Source organism: Mesoplodon densirostris, chromosome 5 (assembly GCF_025265405.1).
Source record: "Mesoplodon densirostris isolate mMesDen1 chromosome 5, mMesDen1 primary haplotype, whole genome shotgun sequence".
NCBI classification, from domain to species: Eukaryota; Metazoa; Chordata; class Mammalia; order Artiodactyla; family Ziphiidae; genus Mesoplodon; species Mesoplodon densirostris.
The window spans coordinates 103,452,794-103,471,534 of NC_082665.1; the positions used below are offsets into that span (position 1 = coordinate 103,452,794).

Sequence of the window (18,741 nt, forward strand, 5' to 3'; positions counted from 1 at the left end):
ATAAAAAAATAAATATAAATCTCTTAAAAAAATAATATTTATGTTTAGTAAACCCTCTTGAATTTGGAATTCGATTTCCAAGGAGCCAAATTGCCCAAAGAGGGTTCAGTTTTATTTTTCAGTAGTAAAATTTAAGCGTATATAACTTTTATTAAATCATGTTTAGTACGCCAATTTCATTTTGTTCACAATATTTTTTTAAATTTATTTTTGGCTGTGTTGGGTCTTTGTTGCTGTGCGCGGGCTTTCTCTAGTTGCAGTGGGCAGGGGCTATTCTTTGTATTACTCTTCACAATAAAATTTTTGATTCTTGAATTTAATGGAAGTTTGCTCTTATAATAAGTCATTGTCTATAGGGTTGAAATCTTTTTGGATGAAGGAATAAGGGCATTTTTTTCTTGTCAGGTGTATTCAAGAGCAAATGATCAAGAACCATGTGGATGGTGGTTGGCTAAAGTTCGAATGATGAAAGGAGAAGTAAGTGATGTTGAAACTTGCTTTGTGACTCATTTCCAAGGAAATGCCTCCACTCTTGGTTCTGTAAATGTTACTCTAACTCTTAAGTTGTTAAAAGCCTACTTCAGAAATAGTTAATCATGCCTTTCAAAAAGTCATGAGACCAGTAATTTATATTTGTGTTCTGGATTTGCAAACACCAAAGCTGCTCTCCAGAGGTATAAATAACGCAGGCGTGTGAGGACCACCATAGTTCATGCTTGTAAGAATGTATAATGTAGTTTAGGCAAATCAGATTGATGTAACTAAGCTGTGCTTAGTATTTGTGCCACAAGGGGGAGGGTCTGCTGGTTAAGCTGAGCAAGGTAATTAGAACTTCATTTAAAGCTCATTATTTTTATTCAGATGGGATTTTTAAAATATTTTGATGTCTTTTAGTTTTATGTCATTGAATATGCTGCTTGTGATGCCACTTACAATGAAATAGTCACATTTGAACGACTTCGGCCTGTCAATCAAAATAAAACTGTCAAAAAAAATACCTTCTTTAAATGCACAGTGGATGTTCCTGAGGATTTGAGAGAGGCGTGAGTAATTTTGTTTACTGTTGAATTGATTTGTGAATCAAGAGGATTTTTCAGTGCTACAAAAAACTTTTTTCCCCAGACGCCCAGTCAAAAACTTTGATAGAAAATCTTTTAAACAAACAAAAGTTTTAATGGGTGGTGTCAAAATGAAATACTGAGTTTTCATTATAATTGCCCTCTAAATTTAACCTATTATTTAGGTCTTACCCATGAATTACTTTCTCCCTAGGTGTGCTAATGAAAATGCACATAAAGATTTTAAGAAAGCAGTAGGAGCATGCAGAATTTTTTACCATCCAGAAACCACACAGCTAATGATACTGGTAAGGTAACTCCATATTTTAAGGTAGATAATGAATATTGTACAGATTTTATAATTAAATATTTCAAAAGATAAAAGCTAACTTGTTTTATAGTGACTTAATTTAAAATACAGTGTGGGAGAAATTTTTTTGCAGTTATAAAATTGTTAATTTGTACATTTCTCCTGGAGTAAGGAGGAAAAATCAATACAATATTCTTTACATCATAAAATCCTTAATATATAGGATCCTGGATTCTATCCACGCCCCCCAATCATAATTTGAAGAGCAGATCTAAGTAATGTGGAAATTAAGAAAGCAAAGTTAGAGTAACTTGTGGCGCGGGGTGGTGTATGTTAGGTGAGGAAGAAGTATATTAGATGAAAATCAAGGAAGGCCTTATGTGGAAGGTTGTGTTTGTATTACCTTGAAAAAGGATTTAAGTTTTTGAGTGATTAACTTGTGTGTTTATAGTCTGCCAGTGAAGCAACTGTTAAGAGAGTAAATATTTTGAGTGACATGCATTTGCGAAGTATTCGTACGAAGTTGATGCTTATGTCCAGAAATGAAGAGGCCACTAAGCATTTAGAAGTAAGTGGGTTTACTTGTAAAAGGTTTTTTGCGTGTCCTATTTAGTTTCATGAGTATATTATTCAAGTTCCATGGCTGAAACTACTTGACTGTTAGGTAAGGCAACTTGGGACCTGTTTTATGGCTAATAACTGAAGTCATTGTGTCCTTAGAAGAATTACTTTTTTCTATTACTTTTATCAAACGTAGCCTTTTGTCTGCTAAACGCCTGTTGAGTTATTTGTTAGGACTTGGATGACAGGTGCCAAAGAGCTTAAAAACTCAGTAGGGATTTCCAGTAGAACTTTATTGCTGGTTTTTACTGTCCTGTATCAGTCACAATGCATTTCCTTAGTAACTGGTTCACTGTAACAACTCCTGGGTAAGAAGAGAGGAGGATATATGGCTTGTAGTTTTCAAAAAGAGCCTACCATTGCTTCTCTCCATCCTAAGGTATTCCTGTTTTCTCCTCTTCTTCACTGCCACACTATTAGGAGGTGTGTTCCCCCCACCCCCTCCCACACGCACTTGTGCACACACACACTGTCTTAGAGAAATTAGGGTACATTTATCTTTAGGATAAGTACAAAAATGCCCTCGTTAATTTAAAAGTTCCAAACAAGGGATATGTGAATGAGTTTTGAAACATGAATCGTCTGAACTGGAGAGCTTCCTGTGTCAGTAATTCTGGAAAATTGTTTTAGAATTACTGTTTTCTGTGACCATGATTAAATAGATGGGTCGACCTTTTTTCCCCTTCCATTATATGACCCCAAATGAATTTCCTTTACTCCTTTTTTTCTTAGTTCTTTTTCTTTTTTAAAAAAAATTATAGTGAAATAAACATAAGATTTACCATCCTAACCATTTTTAAGTGTGCATTTGATAGTGTTGAGAAGTGTATTCACACTGTTGATCAACCAATCTTCAGAAACTTTTCATCTTGCAAAAGTGAAACTCTGTGTCCATTAAACAACTTCCCATTTCCCCTTCCTCCCAGCCCCAGGTCACCACCATTCTACTTTGTTTCTATAAATTTGAGTACTCTAGATACCTTTTGTAAGTGGGAATCATGTAGTATTTGTCTTTTTGTGACTGGCTTATTTCACTAAGCATAATGTCCTCAATGTTTGTCCATGTCATAGCATGTATCAGAATTTCCTCTTTAAGGCTGAATAATTCTGGTTTTACTCAACATATCACATTTTGTTTATCCATTCATCATTCAGTGGACATGTGGGTTGCTTTCTCCTCTTGACTGTTGTGAATAATACTATGAACATGGGTGTACAAAAATTTTTTTTTGATATTTTATAATAAATTATAATTTGCCTCTTTTACTAGTGCACAAAACAACTTGCAGCAGCTTTTCATGAGGAATTTGTTGTGAGAGAAGATTTGATGGGCCTGGCAATAGGAACACATGGTAGTAACATACAGCAAGCTAGAAAGGTTCCTGGAGTTACAGCTATTGAGCTAGATGAAGATACTGGAACATTTAGAATCTACGGTGAGGTAAGCTGTTTGCCCCCCACCTTGGGTAGCTTTCCTATAACATATTAACTGTTGTCTGGAATTCCAGTTTCCAAAGGGTGAAACGCTTTAAATTAATCAGCCTGGCAATCATTGCATGTATATAGGTGGATTAAAGGTTGTGTTTAATGTGTACTCTTCTGAAAAGTTCCTTAATCAACTGCTTCTGAATTTTACTCTGTTTTATGTGCATTACAGATAATTTATTCAAATATTTTTTGAGTGCTTACTGTCGGGCACTGGCAGTTATAAATAGCATATAATAGAATAGCTTTTGTAGAACTTGAATTTGAGTAATATTTTGTCACTGGTTAATTGTGACATCTGTGTGGACAGGAAAATAATCTGAAAAATAAATCAGACTTTTCTTCATTCAGACCATCATTCACATTAGAGTAAATGAGTTTTTTGGGGGTGATAATTTCAAGTCTTGACTTTTCATTTGAGTCATATAGTACATCTTACTAGAGCCCTGATATTTACTTCCGAAACCGTTAGAAGTGGGCAGTATAACAAAGTAATTGAGATGAAAGACTTTGGAGCCATACTCCTGAATTGGAATTTTGTCTCTACCACTTTGAGTGGGCTTGGAGAAAGTTACTCAGCTTCCCTGCATAATTTTCCGAATTGTAAAATGAGAATTATAATAGGGCTTACCTTACAGTTTATGGGGATTAAATACGGTTTAAAAATTTTTACTGTGTGTAATACAGTGAGCACACAATATACTTGACCTATGGTTATTAAAGGACAAACATTAGAAGTGGAAGTTAACTGTTACTAGAACTATAAATTCCTTTTGGAGAAGACCCCTCCCCCCATCTTCCTGTCTTTTAAAATCATAACCATTAGCAATTAGGAATTTTAATGATGTTATCAGTAGGTAATTTTTTTTAAATGCATCTGCAGAAACAGCCTTTTAAATCATTTATGTTGAGAATGAAAAAACAATGCAGATAGTACAGACAACATGAACAATTTTTTTTTTAACACTCACCTGGAGAATTCAGCATAGGAGTGTGGGCCAGATGTATTTAGGATTGGGTTAAAATTTGGCTAATGTAAGTAAGTTAAACTCTTGTTAATTTTCTCAGGAGCCTTAAAAGGGACCTTAGAGATGTCTAACATATTTTGGTTGTAAAAGACTCTTTCCTAGCTGTTTAATGATTACTGTGACTTTTTTTGGAGAAGTACTTCATGAATTACTTGACTTGAAATGTCACTCTGGTGGTCTGAGCAGAATCTTGTACTAGAGCGTAATAATTCAGTTTTTCTTACTTTATTTTTGTTGTGGATTGTGGGTTTCTTCAAGGTTGAATTTCATGTTTGTTTCCCCTCTTTCTCCACCAGAGTGCTGATGCTGTAAAAAAGGCCAGAGGTTTTTTGGAATTTGTGGAGGATTTTATTCAGGTTCCTAGGAATCTTGTTGGTAAGTACTTCTACTAAATGTTAAACAAGTTAAATGTTACTTAATTACATACAGTAACTTAATTGAAAATCAGAGTTTTCTGATATCTTAAAGTTATGTAGAGTATTTTTTTTATAACAGTTTGTCATTATAGTTTTTCTTAAGCCTTTTCATCCTTTGGCCTCTTTCTTAATATTTTCATTTTCTTGATGTCTTTATCATTCATATATCCATCAAAATTGTCGTAGGACTTTTTGAGAAGGTATTTGTGGTAATTTTTTCTTTTCTTTAATGTAGACGAAAAAGTAAGAGTGGACTAACAATAGGGTAATAAACTTCTACACAGTAGGCCTCGAGTAAGTAATAGTTGTTGCAAAGGCATAGAATAAAGTTTAAGAAGTCATAGGCAGGAGAGAAGGATGGTGATGATGATATGAGGGGAGGTTTCACTATTAAGTTTTGACACTCAGTGAAAACTGCTGCGCCCATGGGTTATTAAGTGACAATTTTTGAATTTGAAGGTGCAGTTAAATGAGCATTATAGCTTGGGATTAGTTGTTTAACAGCTTTCTTATTATCCTCTACATCTGTGCTGTCTGTCCTTTAAAATGCTATTTGAGACATATGTGAGAAGCTTTGGTCACATGTTAAATACATAGTGATTATCCTAAAAGTTTGACAAAAATAAAGCATCAACATGACGTAGCAAAATTTACTAGAGGAATGGTTGGGGTTTTTTTGCGGTACACGGGCCTCTCACTGTTGTGGCCTCCCGTCGTGGAGCACAGGCTCTGGACGTGCAGGCTCAGCGGCCATGGCTCATGGGCCCAGCCGCTCCGCGGCATGTGGGATCTTCCCGGAGTGGGGCATGAACCTGTGTCCCCTGCATCGGCAGGCGGACTCTCAACCACTGTGCCACCAGGGGAATGGTTTTTTATGATTTTTTTTGTCATCTATTGAATCTCATTAGTTTTTTGACCTTAATGAAATAGTTAGAGCCCCTTGGGCTCCATTTATATATAGTTACGCCTATAGGAAGATTCTTTACATGCTTTACTTGTCAAATTCTGTAAAACATTAGTAGGTGAAAATTAAAACAAACAAACAAACAAACACTTCCACTATTAAAAAAGATGTTTGTTTTGGCCAGTAACAAGTAGTGTGCTTGGGATAATAGTGTACAACACAAGAGCTTGGACAGTTTCATGGTGTTCAACTATATAAAAATCTTTGCACTTCTGCCCAAACGTTTGGATAGGTATGATACACTACCAGTTAAGAAAGCTCCACTTGGGCTTCCCTAGTGGCGCAGTGGTTGAGAATCTGCCTGCTAATGCCGGGGATGTGGGTTCAAGCCCTGGTCTGGGAGGATCCCACATGCCGCGGAGCAACTAGGCCCGTGAGCCACAACTACTGAGCCTGCACATCTGGAGCCTGTGCTCCGCAACAAGAGAGGCCGCGATAGTGAGAGGCCTGCGCACCACGATGAAGAGTGGCCCCCGCTTGCCACAGCCAGAGAAAGCCCTCGCACAGAAACGAAGACCCAACACAGCAAAAAATAAATAAATAAATAAACTCCTACCCCAACATCTTCTTTAAAAAAAAGAAAAACAAGAAAGAAATTGACTAATCAAAAAAAAAAAAAAAGAAAGCTCCACCTAATCTGTTCCTAGAAACCACTGTTCACTGTACACTGAATTGCTGGAGATTATGAGTTGAGAGGTTAAAATTAAATGTAAGTCTCAGGTATTGTACATAATTTTAATAAATGTTAAGATACAAAAAGTTACCAAATGTTTATTGTTGCCTAATGAAATTGCCTTTGACAAGAAAGCTGCTTTTGAAAATGATCCCCTTTGTTGTTTATATAATACTCTGTTATTGACAGCTATCAGTACTAACATTTTGGTTGCTGCTTTTACAGAACATAATTTAACTTAAGATTTCTTCACTTGTAAAAATGATTTGGAGGTGAGTGTGTCCAAGGGAGTCAGGGTTCTTTCCAGCCCAACAATTCTATAGAAGATAGCCTTGGTCTTGTAGAATTTGTGGTAGTGTTAATTTTAAGTAAAAATTCCTGATATTTCAGAAATAAGGAAATTGGATGTATTTGTAGCTCTCAGATTTTTCTCTTTATTCGTTTATCTGTGTAGTGATGTGAGTACCTGTCATGTCTCTTTTTTTCTTCCACCCTGGCTTGGTTGGCTTTGGTGATTTGGGTTATTTGTTTACTGTTTAGAAAATAAATGTTAGCAACTATTATGCATTGGTGAAATACTCAGAAGTAAGGACTTCAGTTGGTTGGTGTGTATAATAATAGTACTACATCTTCCTCCAAAATGTTTTCTGGTTGAAGCAGTGTTTTGAAAAATAGTAAATTCTTAGTCCAAGTGAAAGAGAAAAAAAAGAGGCTTGAGACATAAATGGGAATGAGGACTACTTGGTAGGTAAGTTTCAGAGAGGATTCCCACACATATTCGGGTTCCAAGGGTTCTAGACTTGTTGACCATTCCCACCCTTCCCAAATCAAAAGTATTACATGAACATTGATTTGAAAATTAATTGAAACTTTTCACCTCCTGGAAGCCTTCCTTAATCACTTCTCTACTCTGTCCCTTCAGCATTTATGCTCAGTGCTCAAATTATACTACAGGTCTGCTTCAGTTTGTCAATATGCTTTGGAATTTAAACTGTGGAAATGATCAGTTAAAATACTGAAGGTGTCTAGTGGGACTAAATAAAACTTGCAGGTAGGTCCTTGCCACAGACCCCAGAAGGGTGATGGATATTCACTCACCACTGGTATAGTCCACAAGAAGGAAGGGGTAAAGATTTGGGGGAGGGGGTATGATATATCAATCTGATTTTTGTTTTTTCGAAAAGATATTTGCTTATTTTTAGCAGGGTCAAGGATGGAGTTGCTGCTTGAGCTTCACTGTGTTAACATGAAGGTTGCTTTTATATGCTGCTGCTAGGGCTGCTCAGAGAAGACATACATCATGTGACTTCCCTGTCCTACTGCTTTGTTTTTTCTTTTTACCTGTTCAATTGCTGGTGCTTTTAAATTTAGGGTTATTGGGCAAGGAGGTTTGAAAATCCTATAATAGTGTCTGCTGTATTGACCAGCTTATTGTTGCCATGTTTCCTTATTTATCTCTTTCCCCCCTTATTTATTCTTTATTGGGAACTGTTCTCTCAAGCATGCAATAGGAGAAACGTACATTTTAACCTCTTTCAACCAAAATTAATTTATTGTGGAAATAGATTGCTGATATAGTATAAAATATTAATTAATCGAGGATTTGGACTTAACAAATAAGATGTTGCTGTTAACTTAGGATACATCTATTCCATATACTGACAGTTACTTGAACATTTACTTCTGTTACCAGGTAACACTACCCAGTATTGCTTTGTTACTTTATGGGTGTATGTTAGCTTTATAACGAGTGAGTTCCTAAGGGGAAGAGCATCTTTGTGTCCTCCTTTTAGTTTCTCCTCTAATTATTGGATACTCAATAACTGCTATGTGACAGACTTACAAGTTAAGTGTGGAGAAGGTAAATAATTTGAATTTTATGTCATTTTACAGTATTTCATAATCTAGGAAGACAGCAAACCATATACATGTTGTATGTAGTTGTACACTTCTGCAGTACTTTAAAAACTTACAGGTGTAAAATGTAATACTTGTTAAATGTCAACATTTTATTTTGGTGAAGAGAATATTCATTTTAAAAGAATCTTGAAGTCACAGGTGTCTTTTGAACAAATAGGAACTTAAAAGCCAGATTGATGACTTTGTTAGTTGTTTGAATAATAATATATGTAATATGTCATAAATGTAAACAAATTGATGTGTTTAATGCCAAAATAAAAGTTTTCTTTTTGCCTTCATTTTTATATCCAAGTTTTTGAAATGGTTCGACTTGATATTTTAAAAATAGAAAAATGATATAGAACATAATAAAAAATATTTAGACATTGAAAATGGCTTACATTGTGAGTGGCACTGTCAATCTCAGTTAATAGTAGTTGCCTTAGGCGTACCGAAGTGAAGGTTTCCTACCAAGGATAAAGTTCCTCAGTGGTCTTTAGGGTGAGTTAATTGAGAGTAAGAAGATGAAGTTTTGCTTGGTTTTTATAATTTGATAGTAAGTCAAATTATTTGGGCTGGTGTTGAAATGATAAGCAGTGTTGGTTTTTAACTTACCATTATATATGTTTCTCTTATTAAAGGAAAAGTAATTGGGAAGAATGGCAAAGTTATTCAAGAAATAGTAGACAAATCTGGTGTGGTTCGGGTGAGAATTGAAGGAGACAATGAAAATAAACTACCTAGAGAAGATGTAAGTATTTAAAACATAATTTGCCTGTGTCGTGTGTCTCCCTCCCCTCCGCCCCCCACTCTTTTTCTGGTTGACTTACAGTACTATTTTTTATATTTTGAAAATTGTTTTAGGAAAGTTATATCCAGTGAACTGCTTATGCTCTGCAGCAGATTTTTCTTTTTTAAAAAATTCTGTTGCTTACAATGTTGCTTAACACACTTAGAAAACAAGTCATCTTTCAGTTGTTGGCCTTGGGCTCTTGGTTGGTTTCTCAGTATGTCAGTAAAAAAGCCAGTTTTTTTTGGGGGGTGGGGGGAAGACTGATAATCCTAACAGTTCTTTTTTTTTGTACTTAGAGTGTAAAGAATTTGATATTCTAAACAAAACAGTAGGCTGTGAAGGAATTCTTGATAAGTAACACTTCTTTGACCTTGTTTTTTTAGAATTTGTAAGCCCTAACCATTTCTTAATTGAAATCTTTAAGCTCTATGTTGCTAGTAATTCTGATGCCAACTTTCTGAAATTTCTTTGTCAGTCTTTTTCTTACATGTTGATGTCTTGTCCACAGTGCGGTATTTTTCCTTCTCATCCACCACTGTAAGCATCTCTCACTTTTGTGGCTCCAGTGGTCAAGTCTGTATAAGGTGCATGTCTGAACATAAGGCAAGGATTTCCCCCAAATGATCTCCCAGAAAGCAGTACATTCACACCTTCCTCAGTTTTGCATGATAACTAGAGAGTTTGTTTGCCTATCAGACAGAGTAAGTTTAAAAAAAAAAAAAAGAGACACACAGAAAATTGTAGAATTTGGCTCAGATAAATAGCCTCACAGCTGGTATTTGATGTTGTAAAGATGCCTATGAAAGATACCATTTCCTTTATTCCCTTTTAATTAGTTAGAATGTAGAGGTAAAATACATACTTAAAAACAAATGAGAGAAAAGAAATGTCTTACTGTTATACAAATGAGTACTTGTGGATTGATTTCATCCTACACTGCTTCAAAAACTGCTGTGAACCTCAAGTAATTTTAACTTATTCTTAAGCAAACACCATGCCCCAAATGGGGGGGAACCCCGTTTTTTCTTGAATTTAAGATGAGGATTAAAATCAAGGGTGTCATACTGTTATAATTGGCACTGTCCCCATTTATACTTAATATATAAAATAATGGTGATCCATTTGGCATACAACCACTGCCTAAAATTGATCTGAAGATCAAGGTGTTTACTGGGCAGGGTCATTAATGACTCAATTATAATTTCTTAGCTTGATACTAATATCTAGTCTTCCCTTAGCTTGACTTATTCCCAGTTGCTTTCCAGTATTTACCATCTTGTTGTAAGCTAATTCTTCTAGGCCCTCCTTCATAAATTAAGAAGTTATTGTACTTTCCTTTGTTTGTAGTTTTGGTTATTGTTACCTCCATTTCTGTGCCAGAGTTAAGAAATTTAAATGCTAAAAGATACCAAGCACATTATGTAAATTACAAAGCAAGTTGGGATGTACAAGATAGGAAAGGGAGGGCACACTGTGCCTTTCTATAAAAGAAACATGCTGCTCACGTTTAATCTGGTTGCTGTGTAGGAATGCATGTATTATGTGTTGCTGTTTCTTCCAATATTTTAAAGAAAAGCTGGAAACCTAAACAGTACACAAAATTTTTCAATTTTCAAAACATTGCATGTGAAAACAAATCTGAAGGTTGATATTGGCTTATTTGGGGCCACCATTTCACAACTTAAGTTGTCTAGGGGCATTCCCTGGTGGTCCAGTGTTTGGGACTCTGCACTTTCACTGCTGTGGGCCTGGGTTCGATCTCTGGTTGGGGAACTAAGATTTCGCAAGCTGTGTGTCGTGGCCAAAAAGAAAGAAAGAAAAAAAAAAAGCTGTCTAAATCCCCTGGAGACTCAGTTTATAACTTGTTTACTCTGAAGTCTTCGGTGACTCACCTCTAGCCCGATATGACCTTTCCACCTGTATACCGTAGCTTTTATTGTCTATATAATTGTGTATTTAATGATTTTCTTTAAGTCTTATATTTTGTTTTCTGGTTTATCTTATGTCTCCAAGCCAGGTTATGGAGCTCCTTGAAGTCAAGAAATCAAATCTGAATTCTCATATTTTCCCTTCTTCCCTAGCATAATGAACTATATAGAGTAGGCACCTGGTAAATATTTAAAGTCAGTTAATTAAGGTTTTTTAAGATTAGATTTGAGTTTTTAATTGTAAAAGAAACACGGTTTATGTAAAGGTTAGAATAGCACAGAAAGGTATGGTGTAAAAAATAAATTATATTTATGTCCTGTCCATGTTTTTCTCTTTCCATCATGTCTAATAGATTTTAGACTTCTCAGGTTGCCTTTTTGTGTCTTCTGCTCTTAAAAATAATGTTGCAGGGCCTCCCTGGTGGCGCAGTGGTTGAGAGTCCGCCTGCCGATGCAGGGGATACGGGTTCGTGCCCCGGTCTGGGAGGATCCCATATGCCGCGGAGCGGCTGGGCCAGTGAGCCATGGCCGCTGGGCCTGCGCGTCCGGAGCCTGTGCTCCGCAACGGGAGAGGCCACAACAGTGAGAGGCCCACATACCGCAAAAAGAAAAAAAAAAAAAGAGGAAAAAAAAAAATAATGTTGCAGCAAAGATCCCTTGTGACTGAAGAGTAAATGCCTGGAAGTGCATTTGTTAGATCAAAGGCTATATGGCATTTAAATTTTTAGATCTTGTTAGTTTTCCCACACATTCCTCCACCAGTATAGAAAATGTCTGTATTCCACATATTTGCCAATACTGACTTTTATCACAATTTAATTAGTGCCATTCCAGAAGATGTACATATTACCTTTCCATTTGCTTGAAAGACATTTTCTATAAACAGATTGTCTTTTGCATATTTTTTGTCATTTTTTATTACTGAAGTGTGTAAGCTTTTGCATTTTGAGTAAGTTAGTCTTTTTATGTATGTGGCAAATATTTTTGCCTTCTGACTTCTGAAATTTTGTATCATGTTTAGCAGGTCATAGATTGTTCAGAAGTGCATTTCTAGTTTTTTCCCTCCAGGTTTTTTTTTTTTTTTTTTTTGGTGTAATGTTATCAGGAACAGGATCAGCATTATTGTTTTCTGAGTGCTAGTTTGTCTCAGTGTCACCTGTTAACTATAAATAATCAGTTTAAAAAATATTTTTAAATCTAGAAATTTCACTGAAATAACTTAGATGTAAACTCATATTCAGTAATAATCATTTACTCTTTACTCCAGTTTTTTTTTTTTTTAATGGTTTATAATACCTATTAAAATAGTCTGTAGGGCTTCCCTGGTGGCACAGTGGTTGAGAGTCCGCCTGCCGATGCAGGCGACACGGGTTCGTGCCCCGGTCTGGGAGGATCCCACATGCCGTGGAGTGGCTGGGCCCGTGAGCCATGGCCGCTGAGCCAGCGCGTCCGGAGCCTGTGCTCCGCAATGGGAGAGGCCACAACAGTGAGAGGTCCGCGTACCGCAAAAAAAAAAAAAAAAAGTCTGTAAAATACATGCAGTTAAGGATGCCTTTTTACTGCTCCTTTTCTTTGGAGGTAACTATTGGTTACTATCTCCAGTTGGGGGTCAAGGCATTCTATTTCTCTTAATCCTTGCAGATCAGCTGTTTGGAAAGACTTTACTGTTTTTATCTACTTTGTAAAATTCTATTTATTTTTAATATTGACTTTAAATGACAATAATATTCTTATGAATTCCCCTAAATTTCTACATCTGGGATGGCATAATTCACATTCTACCTAATATTTCTGTGCTTTTAAAATTCATATCACTAATGCTGTACAATGAGATTATTACAGGAAGGTTTATTATCTTTTCTGAGATTGTGATTATCTTTAGAACAAGGACTTTATTTATCCTATTCCTTGGCGTAGATTCTGGCAGTTAACACGTGGATGTTGTTTGGAATTAAGTAACTGGATATGAAATTGGCTGGTGAGCAAATGGTTTTCTCAGCTGTAGAATTGGGATATTTCTTAAAGTGAATTTTTAATGAACATTAAATAATGAATGTAAATAATATAGTCCCAGAAATACAGTATGTGATTAAAACTTTTTAGATCTCTTTTTTTCCCCTCCCCTGTCTTTTATTCACTTTGTATCCTCTGTTTTCTGCATGTGAATTTTTGACGACACTGTCAGGACTTTCTCACTTCCTAATAAGCTTAAGTTAGAGTCCCTTGTTTCATGCCTTCCTAGTTGTAATTACTTCCTTATAGTCACTCGCTTTAAGCTCCATGATAGCTGTGCTCTGTACTGTAGCCTTAGCACCTGCCCTGGTGCATTTCTTCTTTTTGATCTCCCATACTAAAATTCAATTAGGTTTTTTAAAAATTATTTTGAAAATAAGTCACATAGTAGTTTCTTACATAGAATAAAAAGTTACGCCACACTTAATTCCATATTTAGAATCCAAAGTTAAGCCAGTTTGTTTGGATAACTGTTAGGAACTATTCTGTAGAATCAAGAAAGTGAGGAAGGACACTGTGATTGGGTGAGTTTACTTAGGATCTGTTCATTGCTTTTAGCCAGTAGGAAGCTGGAAGTTTACTTCTTTAAAGGAAAAAAAAAATCATCTTATTCTCCTCCTCCTCTTTTGAAATTCAGCTAAGTAAACCAGGTCTGGGTTAATCCTTTCATTTGTTTTAATAACTGGTGACTACTTGCTCATATCAGTAATTTCTTTACATTGCGTAAATATTGAGAGTCTGTAGATGATACTTCTATTAATGGGTACGAAGTACTCCTTCCATTACACACATGTTGAAAGTTTTGCTATCTGAGCATGTAATATAGGGATAACCTGACTAATGGGTTTTATTATATTTTTAAGGAAAGCAGTACTAAAGTGATATATCTGGTCTGAAAATTCATTCCAGTTTGATGGAAAATTTCTTTAAAAGTTGGTTTATATACTTAAAGATTAGATTGAATTAGAAATTAGAAAACATAAATATTAAATACTGAGGATGTTGTGTTTTCTTACAGGGGATGGTTCCATTTGTATTTGTTGGCACTAAAGAAAGCATTGGAAATGTGCAAGTTCTTTTAGAGTATCATATTGCTTATCTAAAGGTTTGTATAGTGTTCATATCATGTTGCTCCACACGTTAAACTTTAATTTTATATTTGTAGTAAATTTTAAGTCTTTAAATATTTTTGTTAATTCAGCTTCATATTTGCCCTTTCTGCGTGAGAATATTAAGTCCTTTGCTGTAGTAAAATGATTGGCCTCATGTACATTTTTTCTCTTTCCCTCTGTACTTTTACATTTCTTTCCATACTGTTTAAGACATGGTCACTCTTGTGTTTGATGCAGATAGGACACAACCAGGAATGAAGGTGGGCTTTCTTGGTAACTGATATTCTCTGAATCACACGTACTACCCCCATAGATATCAGTTGATAATTCTTAACCATTGTTTTTAATATAGTCTGTTTGGGTTGATGAATAAAGAGAAAAGGTTTTAGAAAAGAAATTCCCTGTAAGTTGGAATTGTCATTTTCTACTCTTCTTATTCCTGCTGTTTTTTTCTTGTTTATAGTATCTCAACTGCTCTGTCTCTAGTTATGTTTTCCTTTTAGTCACTCATATCATTGGCTGCTGTGTTAATATTTTGAAAGCACCCCTGATAATGTCATTCCTTTTTTTAAAAACTCATCTTTCCAATACTCTTTTAGCCAAGAGCTTTCTCTAGACACCTTACCTTCACATCCTGTAATGACCTCATTCTCTGAATGATCAAGTCTGCCAGTTCATCTAGGTCACAACTCAAGTGTCATTATTTTGATAGGAAAGTAGGTTATTAATAGTACCTGTCATAAAATGGTACCTTACCTCATTTAGCAGAGTTTTTACTCCTTGAAGGCTAGATCTGGTAATTTTGTGTAATTATTAGCTGTTTAAATAGGTTATTTCAGCACTTGTCTGTTGAACATCCCCTAGGTTATTCTAATGCTTGTGTGTAAACATTCCCTTGAAGGAGAAGAGTCATTGTCTTTTTATTTTGCATACCTGTAGCACTTAGCATGGTTGACACATGATGCTAAGGCATTTGTAAATGCTTGGTGAATTGAATAAGCAAATGACCTTGTAAATTGTGTTCACTAGGAATACAGTTATGCTTTGCTGAATAACTGCCCAAGATCACAGCTTCTTTCATTCGTAGGACTGGAGTATAGCTAAAGCTCTGGGCTTTAAGAAGACAAAAAAATACATGTAAGATTTATCCTTTTTTGTTTTGGTTATAGGAAGTAGAACAGCTAAGAATGGAACGCCTGCAGATTGATGAACAGCTACGACAGATTGGTATGGGTTTCAGACCTTCTTCCACCAGAGGGCCTGAAAAAGAGAAAGGATATGCCACTGATGAAAGTACCGTCTCTTCTGTACAAGGTTCTAGGTCTTATAGTGGAAGAGGCAGAGGTCGTCGGGGCCCTAATTACACTTCTGGTTATGGTAAAAAAAAATTTTTTTTTTTTTTGGTAGTGGTTTCGGTGCTCCAATACATTTTGCTTATTATTGTTTTTGGGTTTTTTTAGGATTTATTTTTTATTTCATTTTATTTTATTTATTTATCTACTTATTTATTTATGGCTGCGTTGGGTCTTCATTGCTGTGCGAGGGCTGTTTTCTAGTTGCAGTGAGCGGGGGGCTGCTCTTTGTTGCAGTGCGCAGGCTTCTCATTGTGGTGGCTTCTCTTGTTGTGGAGCATGGCCTCTAGGCGTGTGGGCTTCAGTAGTTGTGACGCACGGGCTCAGTACTTGTGGCTTGCGGGCTCTAGAGCGCAGGCTCAGTAGTTTTGGTGTGTGGGGTTAGTTGCTCCGTGGCATGTGGTGTCTTCCCAGACCAGGCTTGTACCCGTACCCCTGCATTGGCAGGCGGATTCTTAACCACTGTGCCACCAGGGAAGTCCTGCTTATTATTGTTTAGTTCATCACTTTATCTTGGCTTTGAGGGCAGGAGATAGTTCTGAGGTACATGTTTTAATAGTGACAGCATGCTTTATATTAATGACAGTAAAAGGTTTGTAGTGTTCAAGTAAAAGGTTTGTGTGTAATGAAATGAAACATGTTTTTGTTAAGTTTATAGCTCATGATCATGTTTGTTCTAAATATTTAGAATAAATATATATGCAACTTGTTTTCTCAGGTATTTTCCCGGTACAATTATATACATTTTCCAATAAAAACCTAGTGATGGTGGTGATACTGCTAGGATTTATCTTTTGCCTACCCTCTAGGAAAAGTAAAAATGAAAAAATACACGAATCACTGTGCCACGATTACATATAGCAAATCTGTACTGGTTTTTAAAATATACTGTATTAGTTCATTTGGCAGTTTCGAATAGTAATATCTCACATCTGGAATTATTTTGTGAAATACAGCATTTCAATAATATGAGAGCTTTAAAAGTTAGAACCTAGTTAACATTTTATAAATGAACATTTTTCTAAAATGTGTTTCACTGAGAGGATGGGGCTTAACCTGTGTAGGAAGGGACCAGTGGATGGTGATTGTCAACAATTCTCTAATCCTAAATTTCTCAGTTTGTCTTCAGCTTTGGAGTTGTTCCATTTTTCTGCGTTTGGACTTGGATCTTAGCAGTGACCTGATTTTTTTCTTCCCTTCTCTTTCCTTTTCTCTTCTCTTCTCTCTTCTCTACTCCCCTATGCTCATCCTAACTGCTTTGGGAAAAAATTTCATAAGCCTTTTCCAGAATAGAAGGCATTTAGGGAAAACAAATACATGAAAGCTTTACAGTGTGCAGATTCCAATTCCACATTTCATGTTTGACCAAAGGATCATCTAATGATGCCAGAGTTATATTAGATTTGTACTGCTTTTCATTTGTTGTAGAGTTGGATGGTCAAGTTTCCCTTCCCCTTTTTTCATTATTTTAAAGTTAACCCTGTATTGAAGCCTGAAAAGAAGAATTCCAGTTACTGTGTTCAGTATGTGAAGGATTGAGAATTGAGAACTATTAAAATCCTGAAAGCACATTTAATACAAAAGACAATCAGTAGTTAAATAGAAGTTAAGTACATATTGAATGATTTTAGAGGTACAAATTACCAGTACAGATAATCAGATTTGGTTTTTTGGTTGATGAATTCATTGAACAATTTTATAAGCCTCTGGGAAGTCCACTTATTGATGAGAGGTCACTCTTTGGCAAAATGCTTTTGTTGACAGTAGAAATAAATTTAAATGAGAATGGTAGAGGAATATCATTTGGATTGAAGAAAGCTATGCAGATTGTTCAGTAGATGGCACTCTTACCTCTGAATCTTTGCCAACTAGTAACATTGTATTTCTTGAAATAGCTGTTGAACTTAAAGTGGGCTCCAGAGAAATAAAAATTATTTGAATTTGGTTGTAGATGTTCTTGTCCACTTAATAGCAGAAGGTTTTTTAGGTGGTGAATATATATGAATATATATATATATATATATATGCTGTATAAGAATTTAACATCTCTGAAATTATATGTGTTACAATGGATGATGTCTTACAACTTTAATTGGCAGCATTTTCTTTAAATGGCACACAAAATATGAGTTAATGTTGGATTTGATAAAATGTGGGGCTTTAGCTGTTTTAAGTTCAGCATACGTGTTCATTTAAAAGGATGTGAACCATCTTCATAAGGTGATTTTAGAAGTTTAAGGGGAAAATCTGAGTTAAAATTCTGTTAAAAGCAGGTCTTTTTATTTGTTGGAGCCATTACAAATTGAATCGGTTTCATGGATCATTTATAAAGCCTCCCCCCACCCTGACTTTTTGGTTTCATGAACTTATATTTTACAAAATTGAGATTGGAATGATTGCAGTGATTTTAACAGAGTATTTTTCTGTTGATTATGCATCAAATCATAATTTCAGAGGCTTTTTACAATACTATTATCTTATAGTTCTGTAGGTCAGAAATCTGACATTAGTGTCACTGTGCTGAAATCTAAGTGTTGGCATGTCTGTATTTCCTTTTGGAGGCTCTAGGGAAAAATTTGTTCCTTTGACACTTCCAGCTTATAGAGACAATCTCTGTTCCTTGGCTTATTGACTGCTTCCTCCATCTTATAAAGCCAGTAATTACAGTCATGCTGCCATCTCTGGTTCTCTGTAGTTGAGAATGGTTCTCTACTTTTTAAAGATCCATGTGATTAATTTGGCCTTACCTGGATAATCTAGGATAATCCTCCCACATCAATATCCTTAACCTTAATTACATGTGCAGATTTCCTTATGCCATCTCAGAAATGTTGAATATGAAGGAAGTGGAACACTAGCCAGTTCATTCGCTTTTTTGTTTTTGACCTTAATAGCTGTCTTTATCTACTGAAATCTATTTATGATTTAGACACCCTCTTTGAGTATCTTGAGTATTAGATTTAGGTTAAACTTAAGAAAATTTTTTCACCTATGATACTGAGTTAAATACTACACTGTATTTCTAAAGATAATTCGAAAGGAACTTCTGTTAAAAAACGAGGTACTCATCTAACTTCAAATTTTGGTAA

The 18,741-nt window shown here is 35.5% G+C and overlaps 1 protein-coding gene across 5 annotated transcripts in view; it reads left to right on the forward strand.

Annotated features, from left to right (window-relative positions):
• The window catches only part of FXR1 (FMR1 autosomal homolog 1), a 57,543-nt gene that overhangs the window by 28,646 nt on the left and 10,156 nt on the right, over positions 1 to 18,741 (forward strand). For 3 of the 5 annotated variants that reach the window (XM_060099182.1, XM_060099183.1, XM_060099186.1), the window contains exons 4-12: positions 406 to 477; positions 895 to 1,043; positions 1,273 to 1,366; positions 1,820 to 1,936; positions 3,260 to 3,430; positions 4,799 to 4,877; positions 9,096 to 9,205; positions 14,207 to 14,293; positions 15,470 to 15,677. In XM_060099182.1, coding sequence (XP_059955165.1) covers positions 406 to 477; positions 895 to 1,043; positions 1,273 to 1,366; positions 1,820 to 1,936; positions 3,260 to 3,430; positions 4,799 to 4,877; positions 9,096 to 9,205; positions 14,207 to 14,293; positions 15,470 to 15,677 — 1,087 coding nt within the window. The remainder of the gene's footprint in view (positions 1 to 405; positions 478 to 894; positions 1,044 to 1,272; positions 1,367 to 1,819; positions 1,937 to 3,259; positions 3,431 to 4,798; positions 4,878 to 9,095; positions 9,206 to 14,206; positions 14,294 to 15,469; positions 15,678 to 18,741) is intronic. The other 2 variants (XM_060099184.1, XM_060099185.1) reach the window with 1 other exon arrangement.